Genomic DNA, 14,109 nt, shown 5'->3' with positions numbered 1-14,109 from the left:
CATTTAGTTTTTTATTTTGTATGTATAGTCCCATGACATTTTTTAAATTTAAGTGAAATTACTGCAGCACACTTATTCTTAAAGCACGCAATTCCTGAAGAAAGCCATTGTATGCATTAACTATGGGGGTCTCCAGTCTCTGCGGCTGTTATTTTGGGGGTCATGGGATGAAAAGTTTGGGAACCCCTGATTTAGATGTGAAAGTACAGAGCCAGGTGCAGAGCACAAAAAATCTGGATTTTGTGCTTTGATTGTGTGTATGTGTTTTTAACATGAATCAAACCAGTGTGAGCACTGATTCTCATTCCCTTGGTTTGCAGATTTCGGTTTCGTTCTTAGATAGGTTGAATTTCAGTTGATCTATTTATGTTGTATAAAGGCCACTTTCTTCCATAACATGTTCCTCATTGCTCCCTTCTGCTGGTCTAACAAGCGTTTTTTGCATTACTATTTTTTCCCCATTATGTTGCACTAAAATAACAGTTAATTCAGGATCAGTCAGTGTGCACCTACCTATAACCGTATGACATCCAAAATCATGATGCTATAACTATCTAGCATCATAGAGCTTAAAAATAACCTCAGAGAATTGTTTTTATATCTTGATTTATAATGACAACTATTAACAGAACCACGTTCCAGCCTGTGCTGTGTAATTTATGAGCATATATCAGACAGTATATGTATATATATATATATAAAACAGTATATAAATGACAGTATGCGAAATTTATTTACCAAGGTAAAGTGTAAAAAGTTCTGATCAACCTTCAGAACATATTTGCCAACCGGTGAATCAAACAGGCCATGGGAGTTGATAGCTGTTTCTAAGTTATTTACAGAATAACCGCTGTGAAACAATCCCACTATAACATATTCTGTGGCACTTTTTGTGCCTCTCTCTACCTGGATGCATCGCTCCTCTTGGGTATCTCATTCACTCAGCTCTGGGCCCTTGTTCTTTCATTCCATCTACCACCCCACAGAGTGACTGTCCTACCAGGGTGATCTTGGCTGGATGAAAGCTCATCAACCAACAGACTGGAAAGTGTTAGCCCCTCTATTGTCTCTCCTGGAATCCTTAGCTGTATTCTCTAACTCATGTATAAAAGCACTGGACCATCTCCATAAATATCTATAGTCTATCTATGGTGGCGCTCATGTGAGTGACAGTGATATATAAGATTTATTATATATCTAACTCTCTGTTGCATAAGACTGCAATCATAAGTGCTTCTATATTTCTTTCTATGTGCATTCAACAGAACACACCATGAAGTGAATGCGCACATGGAGGAGGTTTTGAACAAACACAGGCTTCCTGTCTCTGTCCAGAGCTTAGAGGATGTCCGTCCATCCTTTTATGTTTCTCTTAATATCAGGTGCATACATAGATGTCAGACTAAAGACCAGAATTTTAGCCAGTCAAGATAGGAATCGCTTTCACCTGATTACACCTCATTTTAAGACAAATACACCCATGAATGCAAAAATAAACACATGTTCATTTGCTAATTAGTAAATGGGACCTCTAGGTGTAAAGCAGCAACCGCCTGGGGTGGAAAATAAGAAGATGCTTATATTGGTGGTCTGATTATTATCAGGTACAAAGCACAAGGTAAAGCCCCCAGGGTTTCTCACAAAAATAACCAAAAGGTTGATAAAAAGAAATTTTATTGTTTTGCTGTAAAAGTCACTGAATCAGCATTATTTAGACTCTGAATATCTTCTCAAATTGTTATTTTGTGACAGGAAGCTGGTCTCTTTAAAGTTCCTGTAAAGTGAAATCCACAATTGTGTCTTAACACACTAGTTATGTCGGAATTAGGTCGCTGTAAACGTGAAAAAACTGACATCAATGTGTGAATTAATTTTGGATTTAGACTGTTGGGAAGTTTTGTATCTCTTGGCTTTATTTGAGCAGGTCAAATATAGCACTCCACCATGGTACTGGTCCCTTTTAGGAATTACCCACCCCCAACGCTACAATGATACAAAATCACTGAGCAGTTCATCTCAGTACAGTCTGTTGTTGCCATTGCCACTGCCTTCATTGAAAGTTAACAGCCAGCTATATGCTGTGTTTTTCTTCATTGTGAGGTAAATTTCCCTAATCTGTCAGACACAGTGGCCTACAGGTCATTAAAGCACCAGAAAACATTAAATTAAATCCCCAACTTCTGCCCCTCTGCTGTGGTACAAACTCAGGCAGCTGTGCTCTGACCAGAGTTCACTGTAAGGTCAGGGGCAGGCTAATTGCTGGAGTGCTTGTCTATTTTTCACTTGAATCAGATGCAGCAGGAACGAACATCTTGCCAGCTGAAGGTGTATTTTAACTCATATTTTAATTGTCTTTAGTCCTGGATGACTAAAAGAAGCAGACAGTGGCTTTGTCTCTCTCAAAGCAGGCACAATTCAATCCCTCTTCTCTGTTAGGGTTGGGTGCTAACGTTTAGTAAAGAATCCAATGATAGACACATTCTGTTCCTGCCAAGTCTGTCACAATAAAAGGCTCCAATGCTAATCATCATTGAAGACTTTTATTTTGAAGAGCAAAGTCAGGAAATAAAGTGCTTTCAACACCAGCTTAACAACAAAGATGTCTCATAAATGGTAAAGAGACATTACTTCACATAACTCAGAAGATGAGATATAAGGAATACCTGAGCAGTTACATACAGATTGAGCAAATTAAACTGACTTTTAAGCCCTAAATGGTCTGCCTGTCATGGCATAAATGCGATAGTTTCTCTGGTGGCTTAAAAAAAAGTTGTAACGTAGCACCATAGCAGACAGATCATTCTCCAATCTGCTTGGAGGTTTTTTTTTTTTTTTTTGAGAGGATCTTATTTGTCTTGAGTGGGCGTGGCTTCTGCTCATTCAACCGCCCACACCGTCCTAGAGCACATATCACTGTCTCATTTTTCATGATTTTGAAGCACAATTTTATAAACTTAAAGATGGTTTTCACAAATGAAATTTGACTTGGTGGTTAATATCACAGTGACCTGTCATACAAAAAACCTAAAATACAAATTTTTATTCACTTTACAGGGACTTTAAATCTTTTAAGAAGTAGAATGAAGACACTAGAGGAAGATGAATCAGGCTGTAGACATTTTGGCTGATGACCTAATTCTCTGTGACTCAAGAGTTGTTGATCCACGTTAGTAGTGTTATTTTGTATAACTTATTTTCTGTAACTTTGTTAAATGTGGCACAGCCTTTCCTTGCGGAACACTAAACAATAATGAAGCCTTATTTCCCTTCATCAAAGTATGGATGCATGGAAGTAGGCAGATTAAGAAGCATTACTGATGTGAGATATTATGGATTTAGATGTCTAGACATTAAACAGCACTATAACCTCTGTAAGTAGACCTATTTGCAACCTGACAGGTGGTGTTGCTGAAGCATTATTGTATTGTCCCACAGTCCCACTAAAGCTTTATCTTATATCCCCATATTTAAAACCAGGACAGAGTGGAAAATTCACAATGTGATTGTGGCATTTTATTCAGTTTTCTCCCTAACTCAGTCTGACATATTTGGCATCTGGTGAAATTTACTCATCTTAATGAGCAATCACAGTAAATCTAAATGTGTCTGTGGTGGTTTTGTAATGAAAGCCATCTGTGGAGCCATGCATCATGCACTGATGTCAGTGGAAATACTTCCCTTGACTGTAAAGTTTTCTGTACTTCCCCAGAGGATAGGTTATAGATAAATCCAGCCATCTATCTCAGCTGTGGCATTTAGCTTGTTTTTGAGGCGTGGATGTATAGTCTGTCCTTCACAGTTCACTACAGAGGACGGCATCTGCTTAATGATGCTGTTAACCTAATGGATATGCGTTTGAAAGAGTTTCCGAGATGCTTCATCCCTCTCTAACTTCTCTGCTGTCCTTAAATTATCTCCGCTAAATCTTAATCAAATGTCTCCTCCGCTCCATCTCTCCTACTTCCTGCTGTATTTGTCTTCAGCCCATGGAGATCACCGGTGTAATCGAGGAGGAGTTCACCGTGGCTCGCCTCTACATTAGTAAGATAAAGTCAGAGGTGAAGTCCATGGTGAAGCGCTGCCGGCACCTGGAAAACCTGCAGATGGAGTGTCACCGCAAGATGGAGGAGACAGGCAGAGAGCTGTCCTCGTGCCACCTCCTTGTGTCACAGGTGAGGAAATGATGAGAGGAAGCTATAAAAAAACATCTGATGAACAAGAGGGGTAGAAAAACAGTTTCAAATCTGGTAATCAAATTGGAAATTTTAATGTAGATGCCAAAAATAGACAATAGGTACTTGAAGCTCTGAGTGAAAAATATGAACTATCATGACTGAAAAGTGAGCAACATTTCCAGCACAGTCCTCTCATACAGCCTAATCAACATCACAAATGCTTTTGTAGGCTTTTTGTGTGATGTTGATTACACTGATGAAGAGCTCTGTGCTCATAATGTCACTCAACTTTCAGTGGCATAAACATTTTTTTCTGCATTGAAAGCTCTCAGTGTGCAAATTGTCCCTCACCTGAAATGACTGTGTGTTTTGTATTCCATGTGTTGTTGTGGTTTATGCTGTGAATTTTATGTTTGGCTTTTAATTTAATTCCCTGTTGAACAAGGATAATAAAAATTCAGTGAACTTAGAAAGTGCAGTTAACTTTGTCATGCAACGTGTCGCCTGAGGTAGAGGTCTTTGCTCATCAGTAAACTTTCTGCATCTGAGACGCTCTGTTCTGCCTTTCAGCATGAAGCAAAGATCCGCTCTCTGACCGAGTACATGCAGAATGTAGAGAAGAAGAAGAGACAGCTGGAGGACAGCTACGACTCCCTGAGCGAGGAACTGGCCAAACTCCAAGCTCAAGGTAGACTCATGTCACGTTATATCACTGAAGTAAAGTAAAACAATGGCTTTGTATAGATGTTAGGCATCAGGAATAAATAACTAGGTGGTTCTTACCTATCTTGATGTAGCAAAAAGTGTCAAAATAGTCACCTAAGGTGAACTGTGCCATATCCCTGTTGTCTTATGGTGTAATGCTCATATAGAAGAGAGCCTAAGAATAATAACATTTTAATATCTTGCTTACAGGCCTTCATGGCTTTTTAATGGTATGATTAACAAATCATGGATGATTGGCTCAATTTATGGCTGCCTTATCATGTTTTCTACTACAGATACCAACACTGATCATCTATAAATGAGATTGACAGGGACCATATCTTTCATTTTGATAAACTGTAGCAGATGGTTTAGAGGTCAGTCAGTCTATTTAGCTTTGTAGTGTACTGAAACCTCCTACAGGTGGCCGCATTACCTGATAATAGAACCACAATAGTCATCCTTACTCAGTAACAACAAAATGCTTTTATTCACTTTGTTAAACAGAACAATAACCTTCCTAGGTGCAATGCCAAAATATTAAGCACATTCATCAGATTAAGCAGTGGAAATTGTCCCATACAGTGGTTTCCAATCTTTTTTCCTTGTTCATACCAAAAGATCTAATAACAAAAGAGGATTAGTTAATTTATAAGAACACTCTAAATGTTCAAGTTTAAAGAATTTATGGGGAAAAACTCGAAATTTTTCACTTAAAGAGTCATAAATTTCACTTGAAGTAGAACCTAGATTTTTTAAGATTATGAAGTCTAAAGGTACCAGTTGCATTGAAGAAAATCATACAAGATTAAACTGTTTTCATTGCACAAGTTCTGAAGTTGCGGGGCTGATCATATTACACTTTTTACTGGGACTGAGCAGTAAGGAAAAACCTGTGATTTAATCCCAGGATCATAACATTGTAATTTTCATCTGGACTTAGATGAGACATTTCTGTAAAGTGGGGATATCCAACCACTGTTTCCCAAACCCATTTGGTTTGGGATACTTTTTTTACTTTACACTGTTGTTAATTCATGACTTTTAAGTATCAATTTTTGGGGGGTTTATGATGCTTAAATTAACATTTTTTAAGTGGAACTTTGAGTTAAGTTTCTTGTAGGAATACACCTTTAAAATCTAAAAAGATTGACTTTTTCTTAAAAAAAATCATCAAAAATGAACAGAAACTCTTTATTTTCTATCCTTTATATTGGCTCTAGTATGTCATCGTAAATTATGGTTTTCTTTTAAATCCTGATTTAAAAGAAAAACTCATTTAATTTTGACAACATCAGAGCAGACTGTTGTTTTTTTTTTTTTTAACTAAGAAGGCTTTCTAAAATAATTGGGACATGTTTCAATGGCTGCTTTGGGTAAATGACCAATGATCAGTTAGGTGATTACCAGAATTAAATCTGATCAGTTGATCTCATGTTTTTAATATATAATGATAATGATCAAGTTCCTGATCCATCAAGGCATCACTAGTGTGACTGAGCAATTAAGAATCTATATACAACCCTTTCAGCAGTTATGTTTATTATATCCCCATCTTAATATAGTTCTTCAACAGGCTTTCTTTATCGAGACACAAATGACTGTGCTAAAGTTGCATTTCCAGCTGTTGAGATGTATTACTGGAAGAGCCCATTAAACCTTGTTGTGTTTGTGGAAGGAAAGTCCTGGGATCATGGCAGAGATTAGGATTAATCCTCTGGATAAATTAAACATGGGATTTAATGGAAAACCATCTAGTGGTTTCGAGCTATTTCAGTCTAAACCAACTGACCAAGCAAAGAATTAACATTTTCCACATAGAAAAATGTTAGCATCCATCCATCCATCCATCCATCCATCCATCCAGCCATCTATCCATCTATCCATCTATCCATCTATCCATCCATCCATACATCCATACATCCATCCATCCATCCATCCATTCCAAGGCCAAAAAGGATATATATTTTCTCCAGTGAGTTTAGGGTCTTCCCCAGGATCTTCTTACAGTTAGACATGCCTGGAAGACCTCCACAGTGAGGTGACCTGGAGCTATCCTGATTAGATTCCTAAGCCAAGTCAAGTGATTCTTTCAATGCATACGAACAAGGGCTCTAGTCCAAGCTCCCTCTGGATGTCCAAGCAACTCAGCCTATCTCTAAATCTGAGCTCAGAAACCATCCTGAGGAATCTAATTTTGACCACAACACAATCTCATTTTTTCAGTCACCACCTAAAGCTTATGACCAAAGGTGAAAGCTGGAATAAAGACTGACTAGTGAACTGTAAGCTTTAGCTGGTAGTGTTGCTTAAAACCCAACAGTGGTGTTTGAATTTCATAGACATACTGAAAACAAACCCTGCTTGAGGATGCTTCTCATTCATGATAGAGCATGAATCAAGCTCTGCAGTTGAACTCCTGAGGTTCATACATAAACATGGTCTCCCACCACAGATATAATCAATCGATAGCCTACTATATTGTCATTGAAGTGTCTTTTCCTGAGGCTCAGGCTGAGATGTTTCTCCTATGTGATCTAAATAACAAACCGGGAGCAAAGTGTTGAACATTTATTCTGAGTGTTAAGGTAAGCAAGGAAAATGTCGATATGGTCAGACAGGCAAAGCAGCAGATTTATGGTTGATTAAACAGGAAAAGAAACTGCTTCAGGAGCATTTCCAATCAACGTGACCAAACAGTCAGCAAAACAAATCACAAAAACCCAGCTATGGTGGAACATTTGTCCAATAGAGGAACAAATTATAAAGATGACATTGTGCTGAAAGCATAGAGGTAATGAATAAAGATTTTCCAAGTCCTATGGGACATCTTTACTCCCTGCACATTTGTGGATAATATTCATATTGATCTACATTGTAAATCTTGCTAAATTGCTGAAGGCACACTGGGATGCCAAACTTTAATGTAAGATTAATGTTCTGTCAAAGTCAATACAAATCATGTCTGGATGAAGTAAAACAAAAGACACAAGTCTGTCGCTGCATTTCAGCTCCACTGAACTAGAACTGAGAAGTGCTTCGACTCTCAAAACCATTTTATTGGCTTTAACAGAGACTTTTAGTGTGTGCCAGAGGGATTTCTCTCCTGTCAAGACAAAGTAATACAAGGGTAAACAATGATGAACAGCTTAAGTGTCCATACATATCACAGCATCAGCACATATAGATTAATGGTACGTTGGAAATTTGTGCAAGGCACTGCAAACTGCAGATGCTCCCAGGACTCCGATACACTGCACGATCAGGCCAAAGGCAACACGAGTCCTAAGGAGCCCCACAGGACTGCATTAAGAACGGGTAGATTTAAGGGCAGGTAAATCAATTTTGGCTCTACTCCACACCACAGCCAGGTGGTCCTCGAGTCATTACTGAAGTAGATAAATACAAAGAGCTGCGGGTCACATCTATCCCACACCTCGATGTAAGATAGAGGCCTTGCTAATTTCATCATCAGACACCAGGAACAGCAGTGAGTAAACAACAAATCAGATCAGCGGGAAATAATAGCTGCCATTTTCAATAACAGATATTATTTCACCTGAGGCACGGTGACTTGGATCACGCTGACCTCACTGTCAACATGCAGCGAGGGGGCCGCTGTGCAGTCAAAGACAGGTCACTGTCACCTCTCCCATGAAGAGGAGTGTGTTACACTTGTTAATCCACTTGTTTTTTCCTTTTTCCCTCATCTTATTGTCTGTGTCTGTTTCCATCACTGATGTTCTGTCTTCTCTCCTCCATGTGCTTGTGTTCGTTTCAGAGCGAGTGTCACAGGTGACCAGGGGGGAGAATCACACGTCTGACTTGGATTCCGGTGATATAAAGGTACGACATCAGAGACAGCACCTGGGTGACATGACCTTTTTCATGCTGCCTAAGGACACAGCTAGCAGGATAGCAGCTGAGCGTGAGTTTGTGTGTTTAGAGGGGATCTGTTTGTGTTTGCGACCCTCTTTAATGTGCATCAGTGTGCATTCATGTGTTAAATTTTTTTATATCATAAAGGAGCATCATTGTCCTCACAGACTATATTTCTAATCTTACATTAGGGAAACATTTATTTCCTATCTTATTTACTATTCAGATGTGAAAATGTGTATCAGTGCCTTTGGGAATTATGCAGCAGGTAGTTAGCAAAGCTGTGCATAAAGACCTCTGAACTTCCGCTGGTATTAAAGTAAACACAAAAACTATGAGGTGTGAGCTTCATGGAACGGCTTTCCATGGCTGAGTAGATGCATGCAAGCCTTACATCACCAAATTCAATGCAAAGCGTCAGATGGAGTGGTGTAAAACACACTGACACTGGACTGTAGACCAGTGGAAACATGTTCTGTGGAGTAACAAATCACACCTCTCTGTCTGACAGTCAGACTGGCCACACTCTATGTCTGACATCAGGCAGATCCATCTACACCGTACTGTGTCAAGTTTAGTCTCTGCTCTTAATGTCATATGCTCAGTTGTTCCTGGCAGTTATGAATGTAGCAGACAGAATGTTCGTCCGGTCACCCCCTGAGATTTTCCTGTGAGGTTCTACCCTTCTCAAACACAGACTACGGGGTGTTGCCCAGATGGATGTGAATATATCCCATGCATGGAAATGTGAAACAAACTATCTGGTGTGTCAGATTATTCACTTACTTCACTTCCAGCTAAGAGCTGAGCACATTAAGAAACCTCGCTCCTGCTTCTTCCACATTTTTGTTATACAGCCTAAAATCTTTCATCAGACTCTTCAAAGAAGAAAGAAAATGTATTTTCAAAAATGCGATACTTTTGCTTTTATGTGAGGAAAATGGTGAAAGATGCTGAATACAGTGTTCTAAACCCTTAAGAGAGCTTATGTCATGTCAATAGACCAGAAGCCAAAGATATTCAATTTACATTTCAGTGTCATAATGAAAAATAATTAAGCAGTTCAGTTAAAGTGTCGCATCAGCAAATGCTTAGCGTTTTTCTGTGATAAATGACCTCACAGAAGAGTCATTTCAGCACTGAAGGCACTAATTTGCTGTTGGACCTCTGGTACCTCCAATTTCCCTTTCCAGTGCACTCTAAGTATGAAAGACAGCAGAATCATCATAATTTACACAAAGATTCAAACAGGAACTGAAACATTAGACTTTTACCAGACCTGGGATTTTCTTCATTAGTAAATAGTAATTCAAAACAAGTACACATAGTACTTATAAAAAGTATTTACCCTCTTGGATGTTTTACCCTTTTATTGATTCTACAAATCAATTATGGTAAATATAAATTGTGGGGTTTTTTTGACAAAATTTGACATAAAGTGAAGACAGCTTTCTACAAAGTAATGTCAATTAAACAAAAAACATGTAATGTAAAATAAGTTATTGCATAAATATTTACCCCCCTTTAAAGTTACTGGCCTAATTCGACAGAGGTCAGTTCGGTTGGTGCTAGTAGTCTAACAGTTAGTGAAATGAGGATCACCTGAGTGCAGCAAATGTGTCTTAAGTGACTGTAGTAAAGAGACACCTGTGTCTCGAAGTTTCAGTCACTGGTTTACCAGTATTCCTGGCTACCATTACACCATGAAGACAAAAGAACACGTCAAGCAATTCAGAGTAAATGTTATCGAAAAGTATATTCAGGGGATAGATACGAAAAAATATTTAAGGTTATAAGGTAACATTCCCCCAGAATTCAGTTAAATCAAGAAATGGAAGGAATATGGGACATGTGTGAATCTGCCTAGAACAGGCCGTCCTGATCTAAGCCACCAAGACACCAATGACAGGGTGGCAGCATCATGTTGTGGGGATGCTTCTTGGCAGCCTGCCCTGAAATGCCTTTAATGATTGAAGGTAAAATGAATACTGCAAAATGTAGGAAAATCCTGCAGGACAGTCTTATTCGGTCTTTTGGATTCGGATTTTGGATTTGGAAAACGTTATTGTTCCCGAGGGACAATTTGGTTTGCAGCAGAAGTCAAACATACATTCCACTCATACAGCACAATAAAACCACAAATAACTGCAATAAATAGATATCTAGCAATAGGTAAAGGTTTACATGGAGTCATCACAATTTCGTCAGTGTATTAATCCCATCAAGCACACCTACAGCGGGTTTGCCAGAATGGCCCTTGCCCTCTGGGTGGCTCTAGCCTTGTAGACAGTCAAGATAATTTAGGCTAGTGCCAGTTGTTTTTGGCAGAGTTTGACCACATTCCTTAGCTTATTTTTGATTAAAATGCTAAGGTTACCAAACCAACAGATTATAGCAAAGGTTGAAATGGATTCAATAAAAGAAGAATAAAACATATTAAGAAGCTTTATATCAACATTAAAACACCTCAGTTTCCTCAAATAAAACAACCTCTGGTTTGCCTTTCTACAGATAGCATCTGAATTAATCTCAAAAGACAATTTGTCATCCAGGATAGTGCCAAGATACTTATAATGGCTGACTATTTCCACAGCTGTCCCTTTAACAAAAGTTTGGGCTCTAACAGGTGGTTTCTTACGCAAATCAATAATCATTTCTTTTGTTTTTCCACATTAGGTTGCAGGTAAGAATCATCACACCATTTAACAAAATAGTCAAGGACTGGCTGGACTTGTAAAGTGTAGATCACCCACATCCTCATGTAACCTGACAGAGCTTGAGCAGTTTTGCAAAGAAGAATGTAGTAAAGATGTGCAAGCCTGATTAAGATCTATCCACATTGACTCAGTGCTGTGATTGCAGCCAAAGGTCCATCTACTACATACTGACTTGAAGGGGGTGAACATTCATGCAGCCATTAATTTCACATTACATATTTTTGTTTAATGGGCACTACTTTGTAGAAATCTGTTTTCACTTCGACATTAAAAAGTTTCAATTGTAATATTTTTTGTCAAAAAAGCTTAATTAATTTGACCATAATTGATTTGCAAAATGAGTACAAGAGTAAAACATCCAAGGGGGTGAACACTTTTTAAAGGCACTGTAAATCCTTTAATTTTTTCACAGTTTTACCACAAATTAATGCCATTTTGTGAAATATTTATACAATACAGCAGTCTTTAAAGAGAACTTATTTCCAGCTTAAATTTTACTAAAAAAGCATATTTGCATAGTTGTAACTTGCCAAAAGCTTCCGACACAAAGTGAGCCTTTGTTTTTTGAGGTCTCTGGACATCTGTGTCCCACTTTGGCCAGCTGGCGTTCAAGGCTTGTTGAATAAACATGCAACACATGAACTTTTCATAGTGTAAACATCCCTGTTTAGCTAGAAGCATTTATTTATTTCATGTTTGATTGCCTGCTTCACATTCTGCACATGTTCATGAGCACAGTTTTGCAAGTTGGTGCATGTTAATTAGTGATTCCTCATGCTGTAGTCAGCCACTGTTGTCTGTGTTTGCATGCATGTGCTTATGCCTGTTTGTATAATCAACACCCATGTGGCAGCGTATGTCCACATGTGCAGAATGTATATCATTCTTCTGTCTTTTCTTGTTTAGTCATGTGTTTTTCCTTTCTTTCCACCTCCTTGTACTCTGTTTCTCCCTCTCTCTCTCATTATACATGTATGTCTCTCGCCCCCCTTTGTTGATGGTACCTCAGAGGGCTCTGGAGCAGCAGATGGAGTCCCATCGTGAGGCGCACAGCAAACAGCTCGGCCGCCTGCGAGACGAGATCAATGAGAAGCAGAAGATCATTGACGACTTAACCGAGTCAGTGCTTCATTGTTATTCTTCACCTTCTCTTGCAGGCTTAGTCAGGCTTTCTTGAGCCACCTCAGAATTTTTACTTGTTTAGGAGTGTAAAAGTGTCCCAAATTATAAAGATATTAAAGAATGACTCAGAAAAGGCATGCATACTTCTGTTTTTGAGCCCATACATGTACAGACAGCTTACCAACTCTGTCTGCTTTCTATGAGCACAAATCTGAAATTCAATTCTTCCCTCATAAGCAGCGTGGAAATGCCAAAAATCAGGGATACATGGTCACAGCAGTTGAGTTCTCAGAAAAGTGTAAACCCCGCTCTAGCTTGAACAGGGGCTGAAATCAATATGTGTGGGCAGTCGACATGCTGAAGAAACTGCCGTGTGGAGAGTCTTAAGAGTCAAGCCACTGCTGATCCACAATATGAGGAGCTACTCGGCTGGTTCCTGCAGAAATAGGCCCCCAAGGTGGCGCTTTCTGAGGATTTCTTGTACCAGGCATGACCATATGGGAGGATAGTGCTAGGCAGACCCACTTGAGGGAATAAAATACATCTCTGAGCCTGCCAGGGGGGTGTCTGGTAACACCCAGAGAGCAGCTGCAGAGGTGTCTGAACGACAAAGACATGTGGGGATGTTCTGCTTGTCCTGCTGGCATAGCTTGATTTGGATAAGCAGCTTGAAAACGAATGGATGGATGGATGTCAGTGAGGTAGAAAGCATCTAAAATCTGAGCAGAGTGGTCCTTTAAATCCTCACAGCAGAGCAGGAAAAGTCAATACATAAAACATGTTTCTTCAGAGGTTTAAAAATCAAAAAAAGAAGCTAATTGTGAAGGATGAAGCATACCCAGGCGCAGGTGCATGAGCAGCTGTGCGCATTTTACTTCCTTCACTATTTTAAACATCTGTCCTAAATAGGACACTTTGGTGCCTGCTCCATTTGTGGCCTAATGATACACTTCAGAGCCATTTGAGCACCTTGTTCCTGAGTTTTTCTTAAGTGACTGTAGGGGAAACATAAATCCTAACCCTAACTTGCAGAAAAGCTGCCTCCTAATTTTAAAGTCTATGCACACCGCAGAGCTGCAGCTTTACTCCTCAGACTCAAAAAAGACAATTTATTTTTCTCTTGTGACAGCAAGTAGGTTCTCAGGCTGCTCTAAAGCCCAAAAGAAACTCATCATGGTGCAAGCAGTTGTCCCTTTGTGTGAAATTACTCTCCCAGTTTTAAAAGCTTTGATAAATCTCTCCCTCATTTATCCCACAATATTCTTTTAAAATGGCTGACGGCATAGTTGTAAAACGTGCAAATGGGCCGGATGGTGCATGTAAAACTAAATAGAAATTCTTAGGTCATAGAGTTCAAAAGACCTTTTCAGATTGTGAGCCATTGTGTGACAGATATTCACATTTTAGCGTTAATCCAACATATTAACCCTTAGATTCAGGCCTGCCTACGGACCTGGCCGGGTCCCCGACAAACCCCAGAGAATAAGCCCTCCCCAGATGTGATTTATTGA

The 14,109-nt window shown here is 39.1% G+C and overlaps 1 protein-coding gene across 1 annotated transcript in view; it reads left to right on the top strand.

Annotated features, from left to right (window-relative positions):
• kif5ab (kinesin family member 5A, b) overlaps nt 1–14,109 on the top strand; it is a 147,937-nt gene that overhangs the window by 108,623 nt on the left and 25,205 nt on the right. The window contains exons 16-19 of the mRNA XM_041783080.1: nt 3,984–4,172; nt 4,746–4,863; nt 8,662–8,726; nt 12,486–12,595. Of these exons, the coding sequence (XP_041639014.1) occupies nt 3,984–4,172; nt 4,746–4,863; nt 8,662–8,726; nt 12,486–12,595 (482 nt within the window). The remainder of the gene's footprint in view (nt 1–3,983; nt 4,173–4,745; nt 4,864–8,661; nt 8,727–12,485; nt 12,596–14,109) is intronic.

This window comes from Cheilinus undulatus, linkage group 3 (genome assembly GCF_018320785.1).
Source record: "Cheilinus undulatus linkage group 3, ASM1832078v1, whole genome shotgun sequence".
In the NCBI taxonomy this organism is placed as follows: Eukaryota; Metazoa; Chordata; class Actinopteri; order Labriformes; family Labridae; genus Cheilinus; species Cheilinus undulatus.
Note: the sequence above shows the minus strand (reverse complement) of the source record. Positions and strands in the feature narration are given on the sequence as shown.